The sequence below is a fragment of the Microtus pennsylvanicus genome, chromosome 1 (genome assembly GCF_037038515.1).
Source record: "Microtus pennsylvanicus isolate mMicPen1 chromosome 1, mMicPen1.hap1, whole genome shotgun sequence".
NCBI lineage: Eukaryota > Metazoa > Chordata > Mammalia > Rodentia > Cricetidae > Microtus > Microtus pennsylvanicus.
This window is the reverse complement of record NC_134579.1, coordinates 36916323-36935571: the sequence shown is the minus strand read 5'-3', so window position 1 is coordinate 36935571 and position 19249 is coordinate 36916323. Positions and strand designations below refer to the sequence as shown.

The following is a 19249-nucleotide window of genomic DNA, read 5'->3' as shown; positions in this document are numbered from 1 at the left end:
TCTGTTCTTTGGACCCTTTCCCTTCTATTGCATTGCCTTATCGAGCCTTTAAATAAGTTTGTGCCTAGTCTTATTGCACCTTGGTATGATTTATTTGGTTGATATCCCTGGGAGATCTGCTCTTTTTTTTTTAATGGAAAAGGAATCAGTGGAGCTGGGACAATGGGGATTTGGTGTGGAATGGACTGAAATGAGTAGAGGAGGGGAGAATTCAATCAGGATATAGAGTATGAGAGAAGAATAAATACAAATAAAAATAAAAATGCATTTAGTCTAAGTTCAATGATCCTAACAATCTGTAGCAGCCCAAACATCGCAAATGTTCTAAGTCTCTTCTGACACTTAAGACAATCTCCTGATTGTCACATGTTGTAGAATAAAAAAATTAAATATTTGCAGCATATAATGGCACAGGACATATTCCCATTAATAAAAACAGGAATATGACTGTGTTACAGCTCCTAACTTAGGCAGATTCATATGTATGTCACACCAGTCAGAAGAACAGAGAGGCAGAACACAAGCCCATGAAATTTCCACACTCCCTATGTTCCCACAGACAAAATCCTCCAGCAACCCTATAGCTGCTACCCCCAAACCATGTACCTACCCCTATATCAGATGTATAGCCTCTACTCAAGTGAAGGCCACATCAGCCAAAAAACACTATCCCCAATCCCACTTCCATCCTCTTCTCTGTGTTGTAGCCTTCAACTTGTGTGGCGACCCACGCACTATCTGCAAAAAGTCTATATAGGCTATCTTACAACTGACCTTCCTCATTCTCTGAGTCTGCCCTCAACACTATCCCCAAGTTCCCTACCCTCTCCACCCTTTTCAGGCCCAAACATGGACAGACACTCCCTGCTGGAACAAAGCCCACACCACCTGTAAGATTTCCAGCCCCAACTTGGGATGAGAGCCCCTGTTCAGCCATAGGCCACATAAAGAAAAAACCTAGAGAGCAAATAGAAACCAAGAAACAAAACACCCATGCAACAAAGACAAACTGAAAAATTGGTACCTAGACCCACAAATACCTAAAACCCAGATATCTGGACACCAGCATAAAAACACAACAACAGCCAGAACAATAAGTCACTACCAGATTCCAGCTATCCTACTTCTGCAAGACCTGATAATCCCAAAACAATTAAAGCACAATTAAGTTAAGGCCAACTTATAAAGATGACAGAAGTCCTTAAAGAGGAAGTAAACAAATCCTCTAAAGAAAGCAGAGAAAGAATAAATGAAGTATTTGAGAAAACTAAAAAATCACTTAGAGAAAGCCAAAAAGTAAATAAAGAAACAGTTGACAGAAAAGAATGAATCTGTTCAAGGCCTTGAAATAGAAATAGGAGGAATTAGTGCTCGCTTCGGCAGCACATATACTAAAATTGGAACGATACAGAGAAGATTAGCATGGCCCCTGAGCAAGGATGACACGCAAATTCATGAAGAGTTCCATATTTTTCCGTATAATAATCAAAACACAAAACATACAGAATAAAGAAAGAATATTAAGAGCAGCAAAGGAAAGAGGTCAAGTTACTTATAAAGGTAAACCTATCAGACTTACACCTGACTTCTCTATGGAAACCATGAAAGCCAGAAGGTCCTGGATAGATGTACTGCAGAAACTAAGAAAACATGGATGCAAGCCCAGACTACTATACCCAGCCAAGCTTTCATTCACTACAAATGGAGAAAACAAAATTATCCAGGATAAAAACAAATTTAAACAAAACGTATCCACAAATCCAGCCTTAAGGAAGTAATAGAAGGAAAATCACAAACCAAGGAGTTCAACAATGACCGCAATAACTCAAACATCTAGAGACCCTTCACCAGCGCAACTCAAAGAAGGAAAACACACAAACTCTACTACTAAAAAAGTGACAGGAGTTAACAACCACTGGTCATTAATATCACTTAATGTCAATGGACTCAACTCACCTATAAAAAGGCACAGGCTAAGAGATTGGATAAGAAAACAGGATCCAACATTCTGCTGTTTACAAGAAACACACCTCAACCACAAAGACAGGCACCTACTCAGAGTAAAGGGATGGGAAAAGGTTTATCAAGCAAATGGACCTAAGAAACAAGCAGGTGTGGCCATACTAATTTCTAACAAAGTTGACTTCAAACTTATATCAATCAGAAGAGATGGAGAGGGACATTTTATACTCATAACAGGAACAATTCATCAGGATGAAGTCTCAATCTTGAATATCTATGCCCCTAATATAAAAGCACCCATGTATGTAAAAGAGACATTACTAAACCTCAAGGCTGGCATCAAACCGCACACACTAATAGTAGGAGACTTCAACACTCCTCTCTCACCAATGGACAGGTCAATCAGACAGAAACCTAACAGAGAAATAAGAGAATTAATGGAGGTAATGAATCAAATGGACTTAACAGACATCTATACAACATTCCACCCAAATAGGAAAGAATACACCTTCTTCTCTACAGCTCATGGAACCTTCTAGAAAATTGACCACATACTCGGTAACAAAGCAAACATCCACAGTTACAAAAAAATATTAGTAACCACCTGTGTCTTATCAGATCACCATGGATTAAAGTTAGAATTCAACAACAATGCTACCCCCAGAAAGCCTACAAACTCATGGAAACTGAACAGTCAACTACTGAACCAAACCTGGATCAAGAAAGAAATAAAGAAAGAAATTAAAGTCATCCTTGAATTCAATGAAAATAAAGAAACAACCTACTTAACTTATGGGACACTATGAAAGCAGTCCTAAGAGGAAAGTTCATAGCACTAAGGGCCCACTTAAAGAAAACAGAGAAAGCTCATATTGGAGACTTAACAGCCCACATGAAAGCTCGAGAAAAAAAAAGAAGCAGACTCACCTAGGAGGAGTAGAAGACTGGAAATAATCAAGCTGAGGGCGGAAATCAACAGAATAGAAACACAGAAAACAATCCAAAGAATCAATGAAAGGATCTCTGGTTCCTGGAGAAAATCAACAAGATTGTAAACCCCTAGCCAAACTAATCAAATGGCAGAGAGATAACACGAAAATAAATAAGATCAGAAATGAAAATGGGGACATAACCACAGACACAGAGGAAATTCAGAGAATCATTAGATCTTACTACAAAAGCCTGTATGCCACAAAACTGGAAAATGTAAAAGAAATGGACACTTTTTAGATAAATACCATATACCAAAGTTAAACCAGGACCAGGTGAACAATCTAAATAGACCTGTTAGTTGCGAATAATTAGAAGCTGTTATAAAAAACCTCCCTACCAAAAAAAGCCCAGAACCAGATTTCAATGCGGAATTCTACCAGAACTTCCAAGAAGAGCTAATACCTATACTCCTTAATGTATTTCACAATATAGAAACAGAAGAGTCATTGCCAAATTCCTTTTATGAAGCTACAGTCACTCTGATACCAAAACCAAACAAAGACTCAACCAAGAAAGAGAATTACAGGCCAAACTCACTCATGAACATTGACGCAAAAATCCTCAACAAAATACTGGCAAACCGTATCCAAGAACACATTATAAAAATTATCCATTATGATCAAGTAGGCTTCATCCCAGAGATGCAGGGCTGGTTCAACATACGAAAATCTATCAATGTAATCCATCATATAAATAAACTGAAAGAAAAAACCATATGGTCATTTCATTAGATGCTGAAAAAACTTTTGACAAAATTCAACATCCCTTTACGATAAAAGTATTGGAGAGATTAGGGATACAAGGGTCATACCTAAATATAATAAAAGCTATTTACAGCAAACCGACAGCTAACATCAAACTAAACGGAGAGAAACTCAAAGCCATACCACTAAACTCAGGAACACGACAAGGCTGTCCACTCTCTCCATACCTCTTCAATATAGTGCTTGAAGTATTAGCAATAGCAATAAGACAGCATAAGGGGATCAAGGGGATTCGAATTGGAAAGGAAGAGGTTAAACTTTCGTTATTTGCAGATGATATGATAGTGTACATAAGCGACCCCAAAAACTACACCAAAGAACTCCTACAGCTGATAAACACCTTTAGTAATGTGGCAGGATACAAGATCAACTCCAAAAAAATCAGTCGCCCTCCTATACACAAAGAATATGGAAGCAGAGAGGGAAATCAGAGAAGCATCACCTTTCACGATAGCCACAAGCAGCATAAAATATCTTGGGTAACTCTGACCAAGGAAGTGAAAGATCTATTTGACAAGAACTTTAAGGCATTGAAGAAAGAAATTGAAGAGGATACCAGAAAATGGAAGGATCTCCCTTGCTCTTGGATTGGGAGGATCAACATAGTAAAAATGGCAATTCTACCAAAGGCAATTTATAGATTCAATGCAATCCCCATCAAGGTCCCATCAAAATTCTTCACAGATCTTGAGAGGACAATAATCAACTTTATATGGAAAAACAAAAACCCCAGGATAGCCAAAACAATCTTATACAAAAAGGAACTTCTGGAGGCATTACCATCCCTGACTTTAAACTCTATTACAGAGCTACAGTAATGAAAACAGTGTGGTATTGGCATAAAAACAGAGAAGTCGGCCAATCGAATCATATAGAAGACCCGGATTTAACCCACAAACCTATGAACACCTCATTTTCGATAAAGGAGCTAAAAGTATACAATGGAAGAAAGAAAGCATCTTCAACAAATGGTGCTGGCACAACTGGATGTCAACCTGTAGAAGAATGAAAATAGACCCATATCTATCACCATGCACAAAACTCAAGTCCAAATGGATCAAAGACCGCAATATCAATCTGAACACACTGAACCTGATAGAAGAGAAAGTGGGAAGTACCCTACCACATATGGGCACAGGCGATCGCTTCCTAAGTATAACCCCAGCAGCACAGACATTAAGGGCAACATTGAATAAATGGGACCTACTGAAACTGAGAAGCTTCTGTAAAGCAAAGGACACTGTCACTAAGACAAAAAGGCAACTCACTGACTGGGACAAGATCTTCACCAACCCCGCAACAGACAAAGGTATGATCTCCAAAATATATAGAGAACTCAAGAAACTAGACTTTAAAATGCTATTAACCCAATTAAAAAATGGGGCACTGAAGTGAACAGAGAATTCTCAACAGAAGAAGTTCAAATGGCCAAAAGACACTTAAGGTCATGTTCAACCTCCTTAGCGATCAGGGAAATGCAAATCAAAACAACTTTGAGATATCATCTTACACCTGTCAGAATGGCTAAAATCAAAAACACCAACGACAGCCTTTGCTGGAGAGGTTGTGGAGGAAGGGTTACCCTCATCCATTGCTGGTGGGAATGCACACTTGTGCAACCACTTTGGAAAGCAGTGTGGTGGTTTCTCAGGAAATTCGGGATCAACCTACCCCTGGACCCAGCAATGCCACTCTTGGGAATATACCCAAGAGATGCCCGATCATATGACAAGGGCATTTGTTCAACTATGTTCATAGCAGCATTATTTGTAATAGCCAGAACCTGGAAACAACCTAGATGTCCTTCAATGGATGAAGAAAGTGTGGAATATATACACATTAGAGTACTACGCTGCGGTAAAAACAATGACTTCTCGAATTTTGCATGCAAATGGATGGAAATAGAAAACACTGTCCTGAGTGAGGTAGCCCAGACCCAAAAAGATGAACATGGGATGTACTCACTCATAATTGGTTTCTAGCCATAAATAAAGGTCAGTGAGTCTATAATTTGATATCCTAAAGAAGCTAAATAAGAAGGTGAACCCAAATAAAAACATATAGCTATCCTTCTGGTTATGGGAAGTAGACAAGATTGCCCAGCAAAAAAAATTGGGATCTTGGGGGTGGGGTGGGAGGGGAGTAAGGGGAGATGGGGAGAGAAAAGTGAGAAGGGGAGGATGGGGGGAACTTGGGGAAATGGGATGATTGGGATAAAGGAAGGTTGGATAGGGGAGCAGGGAAGCACATCTTAATTAAGGGAGCCATCTTAGGGTTGGCAAGAGACTTGGACCTAGAGGGGCTCCCAGGTGCCCAGGGCGATGTCCCCAGTTAGTTCCTGGGGCAGCTGAGGATAGGGAACCTGAAATGACCCTATCCTATAGCCATACTGATGAATATCTTGCATATCACCATAGAACCTTCATCTGGCGATGGATGGAGATAGAGACAGAGACCCACACTGGAGCACCGGACTGAGCTCCCAATGTCCCAATGAGGAGCAGAAGGAGGGAGAATGTGAGCAAAGAAGTCAGGACCACAAGGGGTACACCCACCCACGGAGACAGTGGGACTGATCTATTGGGAGCTCACCAAGGCCAGCTGGACTGTGACTGAAAAAGCATGGGATAAAACCGGACTCTCTGAATATGGCAAACAATGAGGGCTGATGAGAAGCCAAAGACAATGGCACTGGGTTTTGATCCTACTTCATGTTCTGGCTGTGTGGGAGCCTAGCCAGTTTGGATGTTCACCTTCCTAGACCAGGATGGAGGAGGGAGGCCTTTGGACTTTCCACAGGGCAGGGAACCCTGACTGCTCTTCAGACTGGAGAGGGAGGTGGAGAGGAGTGGGAGGAGAGGGAGGGAAATGGGAGGCTGGGAGGAGGCGGAAATTTTTTTTCAATAAAAAAATAAAAAAGAAAAAAAGAAATAGGGGCAATTAAAAATGTGAACTGAAGGAATTATGAAAATGAAAGTCTACGTAATCAAATAAGACCTACAGTCATGCTTCACCAAAAGACTAAAAAACATTGAACAGAGAATTTCAGACTTTAAAAGCATGATCAAAGAAATGGATATATTGATCAAAGAAAATGTTAAACCTAAAATTTCCCAAAACATAACATCCAGGAAATCTGAAACACTAGGAAAAGACCAATTCTAAGAACAATAGTAAATGGAGGAGAAGAATCTCACCCCAAAGGCACAGAAAAAAAATTTTCAAAAAAATTCATAGTCAAAATCATTCCTAATTAAAATGACACAGGAGAAAGCAGATCACAGAATCAACTAAGTAGGGCTCATAGGACCTCACAGAAACTTAAATAGCAATCATGGAGCCTGCAGGAGTTCGCACCAGGCCCTCTGTATATATGTTATCATTGTATAGCTTGATGTTGTTATGCAACTCCTAACAGTGGAAGTGGGGGATGTCTTTGACTCTTTTGCCAGCTCTCGGAACCCTCTTCCTCCTACTAGTTTGACTCATCTAGCCTTTGATATATGCCTAGTCTTATTCCAATTTCCTATGTAGAGCTTTATTGATATCTCTGGGATATATGTTCTATTTTGAAGGGAAATAAAGATTGAATGGATCTGGTGGAGAAGGGAGTAGTGGAGAGGACTATGAGGAAGGGAGGGAGGGGAAACTGTAGTTGGGATATATTATAAGAAAAGTGATGTGTGTTGTTCTTCTGTATAAATTTTGCTTTTATTGGTTAATGGCTAAAGCTGATTTGGCCTATGGCAAGGCAGAATATAGCCAGGCTGGAAAAGATATAGAGAGAGATTAGGCAGAGTCTAAGAAATGCCATGAAGCTGCCAAAGCAGAGAGACACCCCAGAACCTTATCAATAGGCTACAGCCTCGTGACCATACAGAGATTAATAGACATGGGTTAAGATGAAAGAGCTAGTTAATAAGAAGCCTGAGCTAATAGGCCAAACATTGTTGTAATTAATAATAACCTCTGAGCCATCTCTCCAGCCCCAATAATGGCAATTTCTAGGATCAATACAGTTGTAATTTACAGGATGATGTGGGATTCCCCTCTGTAAGATGTGAATATGTGTTATTCCCATTGTTTAATACAAAAAACTGCTTTGAGCTTATGGTAGCACATAATAGAGCGGGGTGGGAATTCCAAGCAAAGATAGAGGAGAAAAGAAAGGAGTCAGGGAGACACCATGTAACTGCCAAAGGAGACAGACACCAGATGGAACCTTACTGGAAGCCATGTGGCGATACACAGATTAATAGAAATGGGTTCATTTAAGATGTAAGTGTTACTTAATATGAAGCCAAAGTTAAGTTAAGCCAGGCGGTGGTGGCGCACGGCTTTAATCCCAGCACTTGGGAGGCAGAGGCAGGCGGATCTCTGTGAGTTCGAGACCAGCCTGGTCTACAAGAGCTAGTTCCAGGACAGGCTCCAAAACCACAGAGAAACCATGTCTCAAAAAAAAAAAAAAAGGAAGCCAAAGTTATTGGCCAAGCAGTGTTGTAATCAATATAGCTTCTGTGTAATTATTTCTGGGCAGCCAGGAGACAAGCGAACAGCCTCCATCAACAAAATGGTGCCAAAATGAGGCAACTATATCAACATAAAACATGAGAGAGTTTTTAAAAAATCTAGACTCAAAAGAAAAGAGTTAAGCAAGAATTCTTGGTAGCCACATATTTTTACAGATGGGCTTTGTTAGCTGGCAGCAAGCAAGGGTGGCACAGCTCCTATAAGAGAGGTCTTCCTGACTCAGCATTGGCAACAAAGGATGCACAGCTTCTTTAGGGAAGGGCTTCCTGGTTTGTGCTCTGACTCTTTTGGGAGGTACTTCTATGTGCAGCATGTTACAAATTGCTTAATGGAGACGTAGATGTGCCATATCCCTGGAGCTGGAGCAGAGAGAATGGCTCGCAGAGCTGGAAGAAAATGTACCTCTGCCATGTTGGACTAAGTAGAGCGAGAAGGCAGGGCTGAGGAATTGGTCCTAGCCATGCCTGTTTAGCATTTTTTTAAAAAGTGCGTCTGGTCAGAAAATAATTACAAATATGCAAAAAAAACAGATTCAGATAAAAAGACCTGTAAATGGGTCACAGTGTATAAATATATGTAAGCTTGGGAGAGAGAAGACAGTCATAGATTAAAGTAGTAAAGAAAAATAAGCCATGTAAAGATGGGAAATACAGAGATTCTAGATTATGTAGATTATTTTGTTTTCTTTGAGGTTTTTTTTTGTGAATGAACTAAGTACAGAGAGACATTTCACTGTATGGGCTGCTAAGCCAACCCAACATATATATTTTAAAGGTATCTTGACTTCAAAATTTGGGCCTAAGGATATGTGGCTTTGGAAAAGAGGGTCTGCTTTTGTTTCCACAGAGGATGAGAACCTGTGGATTCCTTCTAGAATAAGGTGGTTTGATGGACTAAGATCCCCTGATAAATCACTATCACTTCACCCAACAAAAAGCAGAAAGCAGTTTGGAGAGTACTCCAAAATTCCCAAATATTGTTTATAAAAGTTTGTTTACATTTAAAGGGAATGTGACATAGAGATAATACTTTGCATTTGTATAGATCTTAGTCCATTGATACAAATTTAAGGTCAATTTTGTTAAATGAATCTCTGCTCTTCTTTAAGGTATTATATTTGTTCAGTTCATTTAAAGATGCAATGTATAGTTAAGAAATACAAATTAGGGATTGGAGAGATGGCTCAGTGGTTAAGAGCATTGCCTGCTCTTCCAAAGGTCCTGAGTTCAATTCCCGGCAACCACTTGGTGGCTCACAACCATCTGTAATGAGGTCTGGTGCCCTCTTCTGGCCTGCAGACATACACACAAACAGAATAATGTATACATAATAAATATTAAGAAATACAAATTAATAGTCATTTATAATAGTCAAACTTGTAGTCAGGTTTTCTAGATGTTCAGAGATATATTTCATATGGATAGGTATTCTTCAAATCTTTCAAAGACAAACAGAATATGGCATTTTAAATATCTTTAAAACTTAGGCCTTTTCATGACAGTGAGACATGTTTCCTTCTGATAGCACCAAGTATTTCAGAGGGGTTGATGGGCATTGAAGAAACTCATTATGGAATTTGCCTTAAATGTGACAAAGCTAGCCATTTGGGCAAGAAACTGCTCTTGGCTGGATTGTTTGATTGTATGTTGTATAAACTGGACATGCAGGACCTACAAAAAGTGACTGCTAAAGTTGCCTAAAGAAGGTGAGACAGTTCCTGCTTCATGAAAGAGTCTGCTAGACATTCTGCAAGACACAGAAAAAAGGTGACTGAGAAACTGCCAATGTAGGTGGAACTGTCTTTGAAATTTTCTGCTTCATGAAAAAGTCTGCCAGACACTATGGGTCTGTAGACTGAAAAGGGATGCTCCAATGTTACAGAAGATCTTTGAGTGACTGTCCAAGCAGCAAGATGTCTTTGTCAATTCTATAGTTTTGGAAGTACTTATAATTAATTAGGTAATATATATATCCTTTGGGCGGCTTTGATGGAGTGGAAAAAGACAGTTTTATAATTATAAAAGATAGATTAGATAGGAAACTTTAGACTCACAAAGATAGAATAGATGATAGAGTATTTTCCTTAATTTGCCAAATATAAATGGATTAAATATTATAACCATAATTCTTGCTTGATAATTGTTTTGTTATGTGTAATCTTGCTATATCAAAGTTAAAACCTTCCTTTTTATTTAGACAGAAAAGGGAGGTGATGTGGGATTCCCCTCTGTATGCTGTGAATATGTTTTATTCCCTCTGGTTAAGAAACTGCTTTGAACCTATGGCAGCACAGAATAGAGTAAGGTGGGAATTCCAAGCAGAGATAGAGGAGAAAAGAAGGCAGAATCAGGGAGATGCCATGTAGCCACTGAAGGAGACAGATGCTGGATGGAACCTTACTAGTAGGCCACAACCATGTGGCAATACACAGATTAATAAAAAAAATGGGTAATTTAAGATGTAAAAGGTACTTAATAAGAAGCCGGAGCTATTGGATATGCAGGCTTATAATTAATACAATTTCTGTATAATTATTACAGGTCTGGGCAGTGGGGAAATGACCAAGCAACCTCTGTCTATACCAGGATATAATGAAGTTTGCAAGCTATACAGCATACACAAGATTAATGTCTAAGTTCAATTGTCATGTTAAGCACTCATGATTACTTGACTACTAAGGGATCATATAAAGAAGCACAAATCAGCCTGACTGCTTCACTGCCTGAGGGAATGCAACAGTCTGTCAGGAACTGGGAGGTATATTGTGACCCAGGAACCATGAACTTTACCCTGAAAATCCTATGACACATGTCTCTCAAGGCTGTTAGGTTGGGCCAACTCCATTGTTCCCTGAAGAGCCCACTGCCCAGTAAAATCCTATGACCTTGATCTCCACTGTCTGCCATCACTCTCAACATTCCCATCTTCTGACATCACTCTCAACATTCCCATCTTCTAAGTCCTACAAGAACAGCTGATTAAGCTCTTTGTCTAGTTTTTGGATATCTTGAGCATTCTCAGAGTCAACATTCCCGGGTCTTTTACAGCAACAAAATCCCCTTTGAGTCCCATTTTTTTCCAACTTTCTTCTCTGTTGCTCTTATTAAATTATGCAATCAAAAGCAACTCAGGTAATGAACATGTTTATTTGGTTGTTAACCCTATTTCACAATTCTTCCTTATGACAGCTTAGGATAGATACTCAAGCTAATAACTAAAGGCAAAACATGTGGAACCATTGTTTTCTGGCTTTCCCTCTTGCTTTGTCACTGTCTTGTGCTCAGCTAGCTCTCCTATCTATCCCAGGGCTGTTTGTTCAGAGATATTGCCAACACAGTGGAAGAGCCTTCCTATATCAATCAAAATAAACACAATCTCTCTCAGATACCTGAATCAGATATTCTGATCTAGGCATACTCTCAATTGGTATTTTCTCACATCACTCTAAGCTATGTCATGCTGATAGCTGAGGCTAATTAGAAGAAAGAGACAATAATATACAAGAAGGTTTTAAAGATCCAAAGGCAATGTACTAATCATATCAATCACTTAAGGAGCAAAAACACAAAGATAGACATACCAGGAATTGGAAAGAGGCAAACATCTAAGATAAAGAAGAGAAAACTAAAACTGTCTCTCCACAGAAACTTCCCAAACCAACAAAAACTCAAAGAACTCATAACATGAGAAATCTGAATACAAAATTGGTGAGACCATTATTTTCCAGAAAATAAACAACATACTTAGAAAACAATGAATAAAATCAACATAGATGGGTTGCACTGACAAAGACATATTATGCTCCTTTAAATAAAAACGACAAGATTCTAACCAAAATCAAACTCTAAGAAATCACTGACAAGCAGTCATCCTAGACACTTCAGTTCTTTATCCTTTACCAAAAATAGAAATGTCTTGGGTGAGGAGAGCTGTTCCACCAAAACTGGATTCACATAAAAGCGTCTCATGTCTTGCCTTCATAGAAAATAGTTTTGACTACTAAAAAAAATATCATTATCTTATAGTAAAGAAAAGGATGTCTGTTAGGATCACTTAGATACCATTTTGCTCCCCCTGATTGATGATTGCCTGTAAGTCTGCAATCAGAGTGAGGAAATGAAAACATTTTAAAACAAAATGCAAGATAACAGATTTTTAAAGAATCAGTGGACACCTAAAGCAACTTGTTTTACTCTAATTGCTTTATAAGTCACAAGCACTTTTAAAAACAAGTTTATTGCTATTTTTTGCTGTGTTTGTGCATGAGTGAGAATGTCTTCCATATGTATACAAGTAACATACAAAAAAGAGGGGTTCAGATGCTCTGGATCTGAAATGGTAGAGTTATGAGCCTCACAACTTGAGTGTAATTATCTGAACTCAGGTCACCTCCAAAATGAATAAGTGTTGATCCACCTGCCAACATCCATAATACCTTTTATCCAATAAACCAAAAGTTTCTCAGAGATTAGCAACAAGAGCAATAAAACCTAAATAAAGAAAGAAGTAAATAAATGATCCTTGGAAACATGATACATCAAAATTAAGATGACATGTATGGTAAATTTGCACCATAAATGAATACAGTACAATGACAATTCCCAACAATTTATAACAGGAAAGCTGATTACAAAGCTACATTCATATTGGAAGCACTCAGAGTAATCAATAGGATTATGAAAAAATAGAACACAGACTGACATAATATGACTTCTTTCTGGACGGTGGTGGTACATTCCTTTAATCTCAGCACTCAGGAGGCAAAGATAGGAGGATCTCTGTGAGTTTGAAACCAGCCTGTTCTACAGAGCAAGTTCCAGGACAGGCTTCAAAGCTACAGAGAAACCCTATCTAGGGGGAAAAAATACCACAAAGTTCATCAATCAAGAATGTGTATGATACTTGGGAAAGAATAAAGAGGATGGAGAGAAAAAGCCAAGAATAAAAGCAGGAAAACATAGTCAGCTATTAATCAAAAGACCAAAGGAAACTTAGTCAGGAAACATGTAGTCTTGACCAATGTAACCCAGCTACCTATGATTCTATGTGTATAGAAATTAAATAAAGACTTCACAATTTTCACGAAATTACCTCAAAGTGACCCTTAAACTGTTGTTTCTGACCTTCCAGCTACTGGTATTTCTTCCAGAGAGATCCCATGCTCTAGAGCCCTCTCTGCAAAAAGAGATGATCTACTACTATGGTTCTGCAGCCCTTTAGACTTCCTGGTATTTTCAGGTAAACTCAGCCCCAATGATGCCCAATCCCAAAACAATATAGAATAGTTTCTACTTCCTGTCAAATGGATTATAGCACAAGGTACAGATTCTGCTCTATCTACCTGCCCAACACCATACATACCTCTGCAGCTCAGAAACTCCCTTTGTCCCCTGGAACTAAACATCACTGAATCACACCATTGCAGCTGGTGATAGCAGAAAGTTAGAAGCATTTTAATCATGCATTGCAAAATGACAATCAAAATCACCATAGTTCTACCAGCTTGACAAACTTGAAAGTAGATTGCATATTCAGAACTTCTAGAAACCAGATTATCAGTTTTCAAAATCTGTCTTCCCACTGTACACCAAAAGCATGACTCTGTTTATACACTGGACAGCGATGTTACAAGCATAATATCCTACCAGACCATTGTTGGGCTGCAGTCTCCCTCTCCCCAGGAAATCCATACACAGGAAGGCTCAGAGGACAAGAAGCACTGTGCAGGTCATTACATAGAGCAACAGAACCATAGCCTGGCTCATGGTCCATCCAAATCCCAGCAGAAATGACAGCTCCCTGAACACCCTACACTCACCATGGCATAGCTTATGGTCTTCCTTACAATTCATCACAACAAAAGTGAAGAAGAATCCTGGAAAGAACGTGCAACCTACCTGCCACTATTATTCCTGATTGCTAAGACTTTCCAGAGTCCCTCATTGGCTAAGGCCACCCTGCTTGGCCTTAGAATATTATCTAAGCTCTCCTAATGGGTGATCAGAGATCAAATTACTCAGACAGCACAGTACTTCCTGTTATACCCTTCCAGCCCAGTAGATAGGGCCCTAGTCCACAAAGTTTGTAATTTAGCAGACATTCATCCACTTTCCTAGGGCATACCCTGTTCCTCATCCAAAGCACAGGGTCCTTTGTGTGCACATTCCATTCCATTACACACTCAATGTGCAGTGGAGCCAACCCATCGCCTCATACCTGGGAAATCCTGCAGCCAAACACAAGTCACATTCACAATTGTTGTTAAAGAAAAATGAGCCATGAATTAGAAGATAATAAGGGGTCATAGTAATGCTTGGAAACAGGAAAGAGAATGTGGATATGATATAGTTATAATCTCAAAAATTTATTTTGAAAATAGTGAAACAGGATTTATGGCCATGTGCTTCAGAAACTAGGAATTTATATTAGAGCACATCAAAGATTTCTCAAACCTTTTATCTCAGGGTGTATATTTAAAACCAGTAAAATAACAGTCCTGTTAGGCAGGGCCACATTTTACTCAGATCTATTTTGGTTGAACTTCTGCAACTATAGCAATTTGGTTTCATGAGGTCAGTTCCTTATCCATATTCTTGATTGCCCTGGCCTGTGGACAACAAGAAATGGCCACCAGGACATTTATGGAGCACCTAAAATTGATTACCTAATTCCTAATTAGGCAATCAATACATAGTTAAACATTGCCAATCTCAACTACTGTTGAAGTAGGAAAGTTCTCAACCACTGTCCTGTCTCTTTCTTTCTGCACTGTGAATCTACAAGCTTCAAGCTTGACCTATATACTCAATTCTTGCACAGATCCCTCTTCATTTATAAGCAAATACTAAAAGACAAAGATACTGGAGGTCACTGATTAGCTAGTCTATTTTTCCTTCTCACAGACCAGTCAAGGCCCAATCCTGAAGGAGTTGCAGGACTATCTATCCAGCACTGGGCAGCAGAGACAGGATTGGGTGTTTAAAGCAATTTTCAATTACATAGCATGAGGCAACAATATTATAAGCTCATAGTCTCCCACATCAGTATGGCAGAGCCTTTCCCTCCCCCAAGGAATCCACACTCAACAAAGCTCAGAGGCCGAGGGCCACTACCCAGGTCACCACACAAATTAACAGAACCTGTCTGGCTCATGATCCATTCCTTTCCAAGCAGGTAATAGCTCAGCCAACCTATTCTTCCTGGTCTGAGGACAGTAGCTTCTACATTCACCATGGCACGGCTTTGTGGTCCTCCTTACAGCTCCCTTCAGCAGAACAAGAGAATCCTGTAAAGAACCTGTTAACTACCTCCTACTGGTGCTCCTGATTGCCTAGGAGAATCCTTCATTAGCTAGGATCACCCATCTGGGCTTTAAGACATTAGCAATTACCCTACTGGGTGAATAGAGATCAAATGTCTCAGAGAGCAAAAACCCTCCAGGTTTGTCCTTCCACGCTATGGTGAGACAAGACCCTAATTTGTAGTTTAATAAAATCCTCCATTCTCCCAGAGCACTTCCTGTTCCTCCTCCAAGGCACACAGTCCTATGTGTGCACATTCCATTACACACTCAATGTCCAGTGTAGCCAACCCTTTACTTCATAGTTGGGAGGTCCTGCAACCAAACAAAGGACACATTCAAACAGTAATTGTTAGACAAAAAGAGCCCATGGATTAGAATATAATAAAAGGTCCATGGGAACAGTTGGAAGCAAGAGAGAGATAGTGAAAATAATGTAATTACAATCTCAAAAAAATATGGTTAAAAAGTAGAAATAAGCGTCATGGTCATGTGCTCTAGAGACTAGGGATCTGTATTAGAGCACACCAAGTACAACTCGCATCATTACTCTTAAGAGATACAGTCATGTTAGGCAGGACCGCACCCTTTTACCCAGTTCTTCTAGTTTGCTTGAACTACTGTTAACTACAGTAATTTGGTTTAATAATAAGTTCAGTTTTTATACCGATTCTTGAATGCATGGTCTGTGGTGAGTCACTACTCATTGCTAATGTCAACTACTGTCACAGCAGGAAAGCTTTCACCCTCTTTCTTGTCCATTCCTTTTTCTGTTGTGACTATGCTTGCTTTACGGTTGGTCAGTGACCTAAATTCTTACACCGGTCCTACTTCACTTATAAATTCACAATAAAATCTAGAGAAGTTGGAGGATACTCATTCACTGATCTATTTCTCCTTCCCACAGACCAGTCAAGGTCCAGCCTGGTTGGAGTTGCAGGATTGTCTTTTCAGCACTGGGTAGCAGAGGCAGGATTAGGTGTTCAAAGCAATTCTCAGTTACATAGTGTGAGGGAAGCCTGAGCTACAGGAGACATTGATATAAACCAGTTGTTCTCAATCTTCCTAATGTTGTGATCCTTTAAAACAGTTCCTCCTGATGTGTTGAACCCCCAACGATTAAATTATTTTCACTGCTACTTCATAACTATATTTTTGCTACTGTTATGAATTATAATATAAAATATCTGTGCTTTCTAATGGTCTTAGGCCAGTTCTGTGATAGGATCATTTGATTCCCCAAAGGAAGCTGTGACCACCAAGGTTAAGAATCCCTGCTCTAAACTGATATAAATAAACGAACAGCATTTAAGAAAAAATGGAATGAAATTATTAAAGTATGAAACATTGAAAAATATAGCAGTAATGCATTTAAAGAAAATGAATGTTAAAAATGATACCAATAATTGATGCTTTAAAATGATAAAAAAAAAACAGTAGAACGCTTATCTATACTAAATCTGAAATGGAGTAGGCCCTTCCCTGATAGAGAGAATGCCATTAATAAGAGATTGTATGACTTTCTTCCATGTAAAATGTTAGCTACTGAGTGCTGTAATGTGATGGTGTTACAGTCAATTGCCTGTTTCTCAAACCTTTCAGCTGACTTAACTGTGTCAACTAAGATTGTACATATATCTGCATAGGAGAGTTCTCTAATTGGAAACTGAATACTTAGTAGTTCAAGCTATCCTCCCTAAATTGTACACCCACCAATTCTGTCTGTCTTCACTCACGTGGAAGGAATTAATACCTGCAGGGAAATTACTAAGAAAGTCAACCACCATGCTCCATCAGCCCTTCTTTATAATGGAGACCCCTGCAGTGCAGTCTGTGACCTAGCCATTATCTAGTCTGTTTCCTCCTGCGGTGAACACAGAAAAGGAGAAGCCACGCTCCACACACAAATCCTTTCCCTATTCTGCAACGGACAGGCCACTAAGTGACTAAAACACAATTTTAGAACTGTGTGGTGCTGCAGACACCAAGGTCTAGTGTTTAGTCAAGAGGATAACAAGGGCAATGCCTTGTGGGGCTACTGACAGGGTTCAAGCACATCTCAATCAAACTAGGAGACCTTGACTCAAAATCACTTTTCAAAATGACTGGAAATTAATTCTAGAATTAATATACCCCCATGGCACAAGAGGACTTAATGTTAGTTGTGATCCTGTAATGGCCCCTTGAACAGCATTTAGAAGCCAGTTTTTTTAATGGAGGGATGGGCATTTGTGCTGGTTTGTAAATCAGGCTTGTCTCCTTTGTGATGGGAATGTAGCTGGTTAATCCTGAGGAACAAACTTTTATATTTTATCATACTAATCTCTAACAGGTTAGAATATCATTACCTTTGGGGTATTTGGGGTGCAGCTCTCCCTTACCTAAATTCTACGTTGTGACTTAATGTTTCCCAAGAACTGGTAATTCCTTAATTACCATCAGTTCTACTCTTCTCCACCACAGTTTAGCAGTGGAGTGCTACTCTATACAGGAAATACTGTTTACAAGCTCCACAGAACTAATATTTATCCAAAAAATAAATATTAAATGTTCAAAGTGAAGAACTTCTGGAAGATACTAAAGGGACCAGGGCTATCTGACTTTGCCAAATCTGTGTTCCATTGTGGCAATACAAACACTAAGGGAGCCCACATTTCACAGTGAAGTCAACAACAAGAGTATTTCAAAACACAATCCCATTCCCAAATCTCTGAACAGGCGCAGTAAGGATAGTGAAGTAACTCAGAGGCTGCCAGACAGCTTGGGAATTTCAAAAAACATGCAGAATCACGCAGGATCAGGCAGACCCTGCTGGGGCATGCAGGAAGAGAAGGACCAGGCAGAAACATGACAAACTCTACATCTGGTCACCGGCTCCCACCTGGCCAGAGGAGGATGCACAACACTGTCTCCCATGGCTCAACTAGCCGCTCCTCCCGGTCTGAGGATAACCCCAAGCTCACCAAGTCGCGGTTTTCCAGCTTGTCCATGCTCCTTGCTCAGCTTCCTGCACTCACAGCAGAGCACACAAAACCGCTGACGCCATCTTCTCTTCAAAGTCAAGCTTGAAAATGGCCGTGCTGCAGGAAGAATCATGCACAACTTCTGACTGGCAGGTCACCTGGAGGGCCTGATTGGCTATTGAGGCCTGAGTGACAAGAGCACCTCCCATAGAGTTATACTGTGCTTAAAGACACAGCTCAGCCAGGTGGTGACAGTGGCAGTGCATGCCTTTAACCCCAGCACTTGGGAAGCAGGGGTAGGCAAATCTCTTTGATTTCTATACCAGCCTGGTCTACAAGAGCTAGTTACAGGAAAGGCTCCAAAGCTACAGAGAAACCCTGCCTTGAAAGACAATAGATAGATAGATAGATAGATAGATAGATAGATAGATAGATAGATAGATAGATGATAGATAGATAGATAGATAGATAGATAGATAGATAGATAGATGATAGATAGATAGATAGATCTACAAGAATAGGCTCCAAAGGTGCAGAGAAACGCTGTCTTGAAAAACAAAAATTAATTATTAACTAATTAAATAAAAATTTAAAAAATGAAAATTAAGGACACAGCTCAATGGTTCCTGACCCTGCCTTTCATCCCAAAGACCTTTTCTAGATTAGCCAGAGATGTGTTTCCATAGCATGTGCCCCTGGCTCCAATAGCAGACCCTACTACCTTCCTACTCTCCACA

The 19249-nt window shown here is 39.6% G+C and overlaps 1 protein-coding gene and 1 non-coding gene across 2 annotated transcripts in view; one reads left to right on the top strand and one right to left on the bottom strand.

The window, feature by feature from the left end:
- The window catches only part of LOC142838902 (uncharacterized), a 29082-nt gene extending 10540 nt beyond the window's left edge, over window positions 1-18542 (bottom strand). The window contains exon 1 of the mRNA XM_075954611.1: window positions 18513-18542. Within this exon, the coding sequence (XP_075810726.1) occupies window positions 18513-18539 (27 nt within the window). The 5' untranslated portion in view covers window positions 18540-18542. The remainder of the gene's footprint in view (window positions 1-18512) is intronic.
- On the top strand, window positions 1368-1474 carry LOC142842740 (U6 spliceosomal RNA). The gene has a single exon (XR_012909421.1). It is a non-coding gene; the product is annotated as a U6 spliceosomal RNA (small nuclear RNA).
- Window positions 18543-19249: the final 707 nt, after the last annotated feature.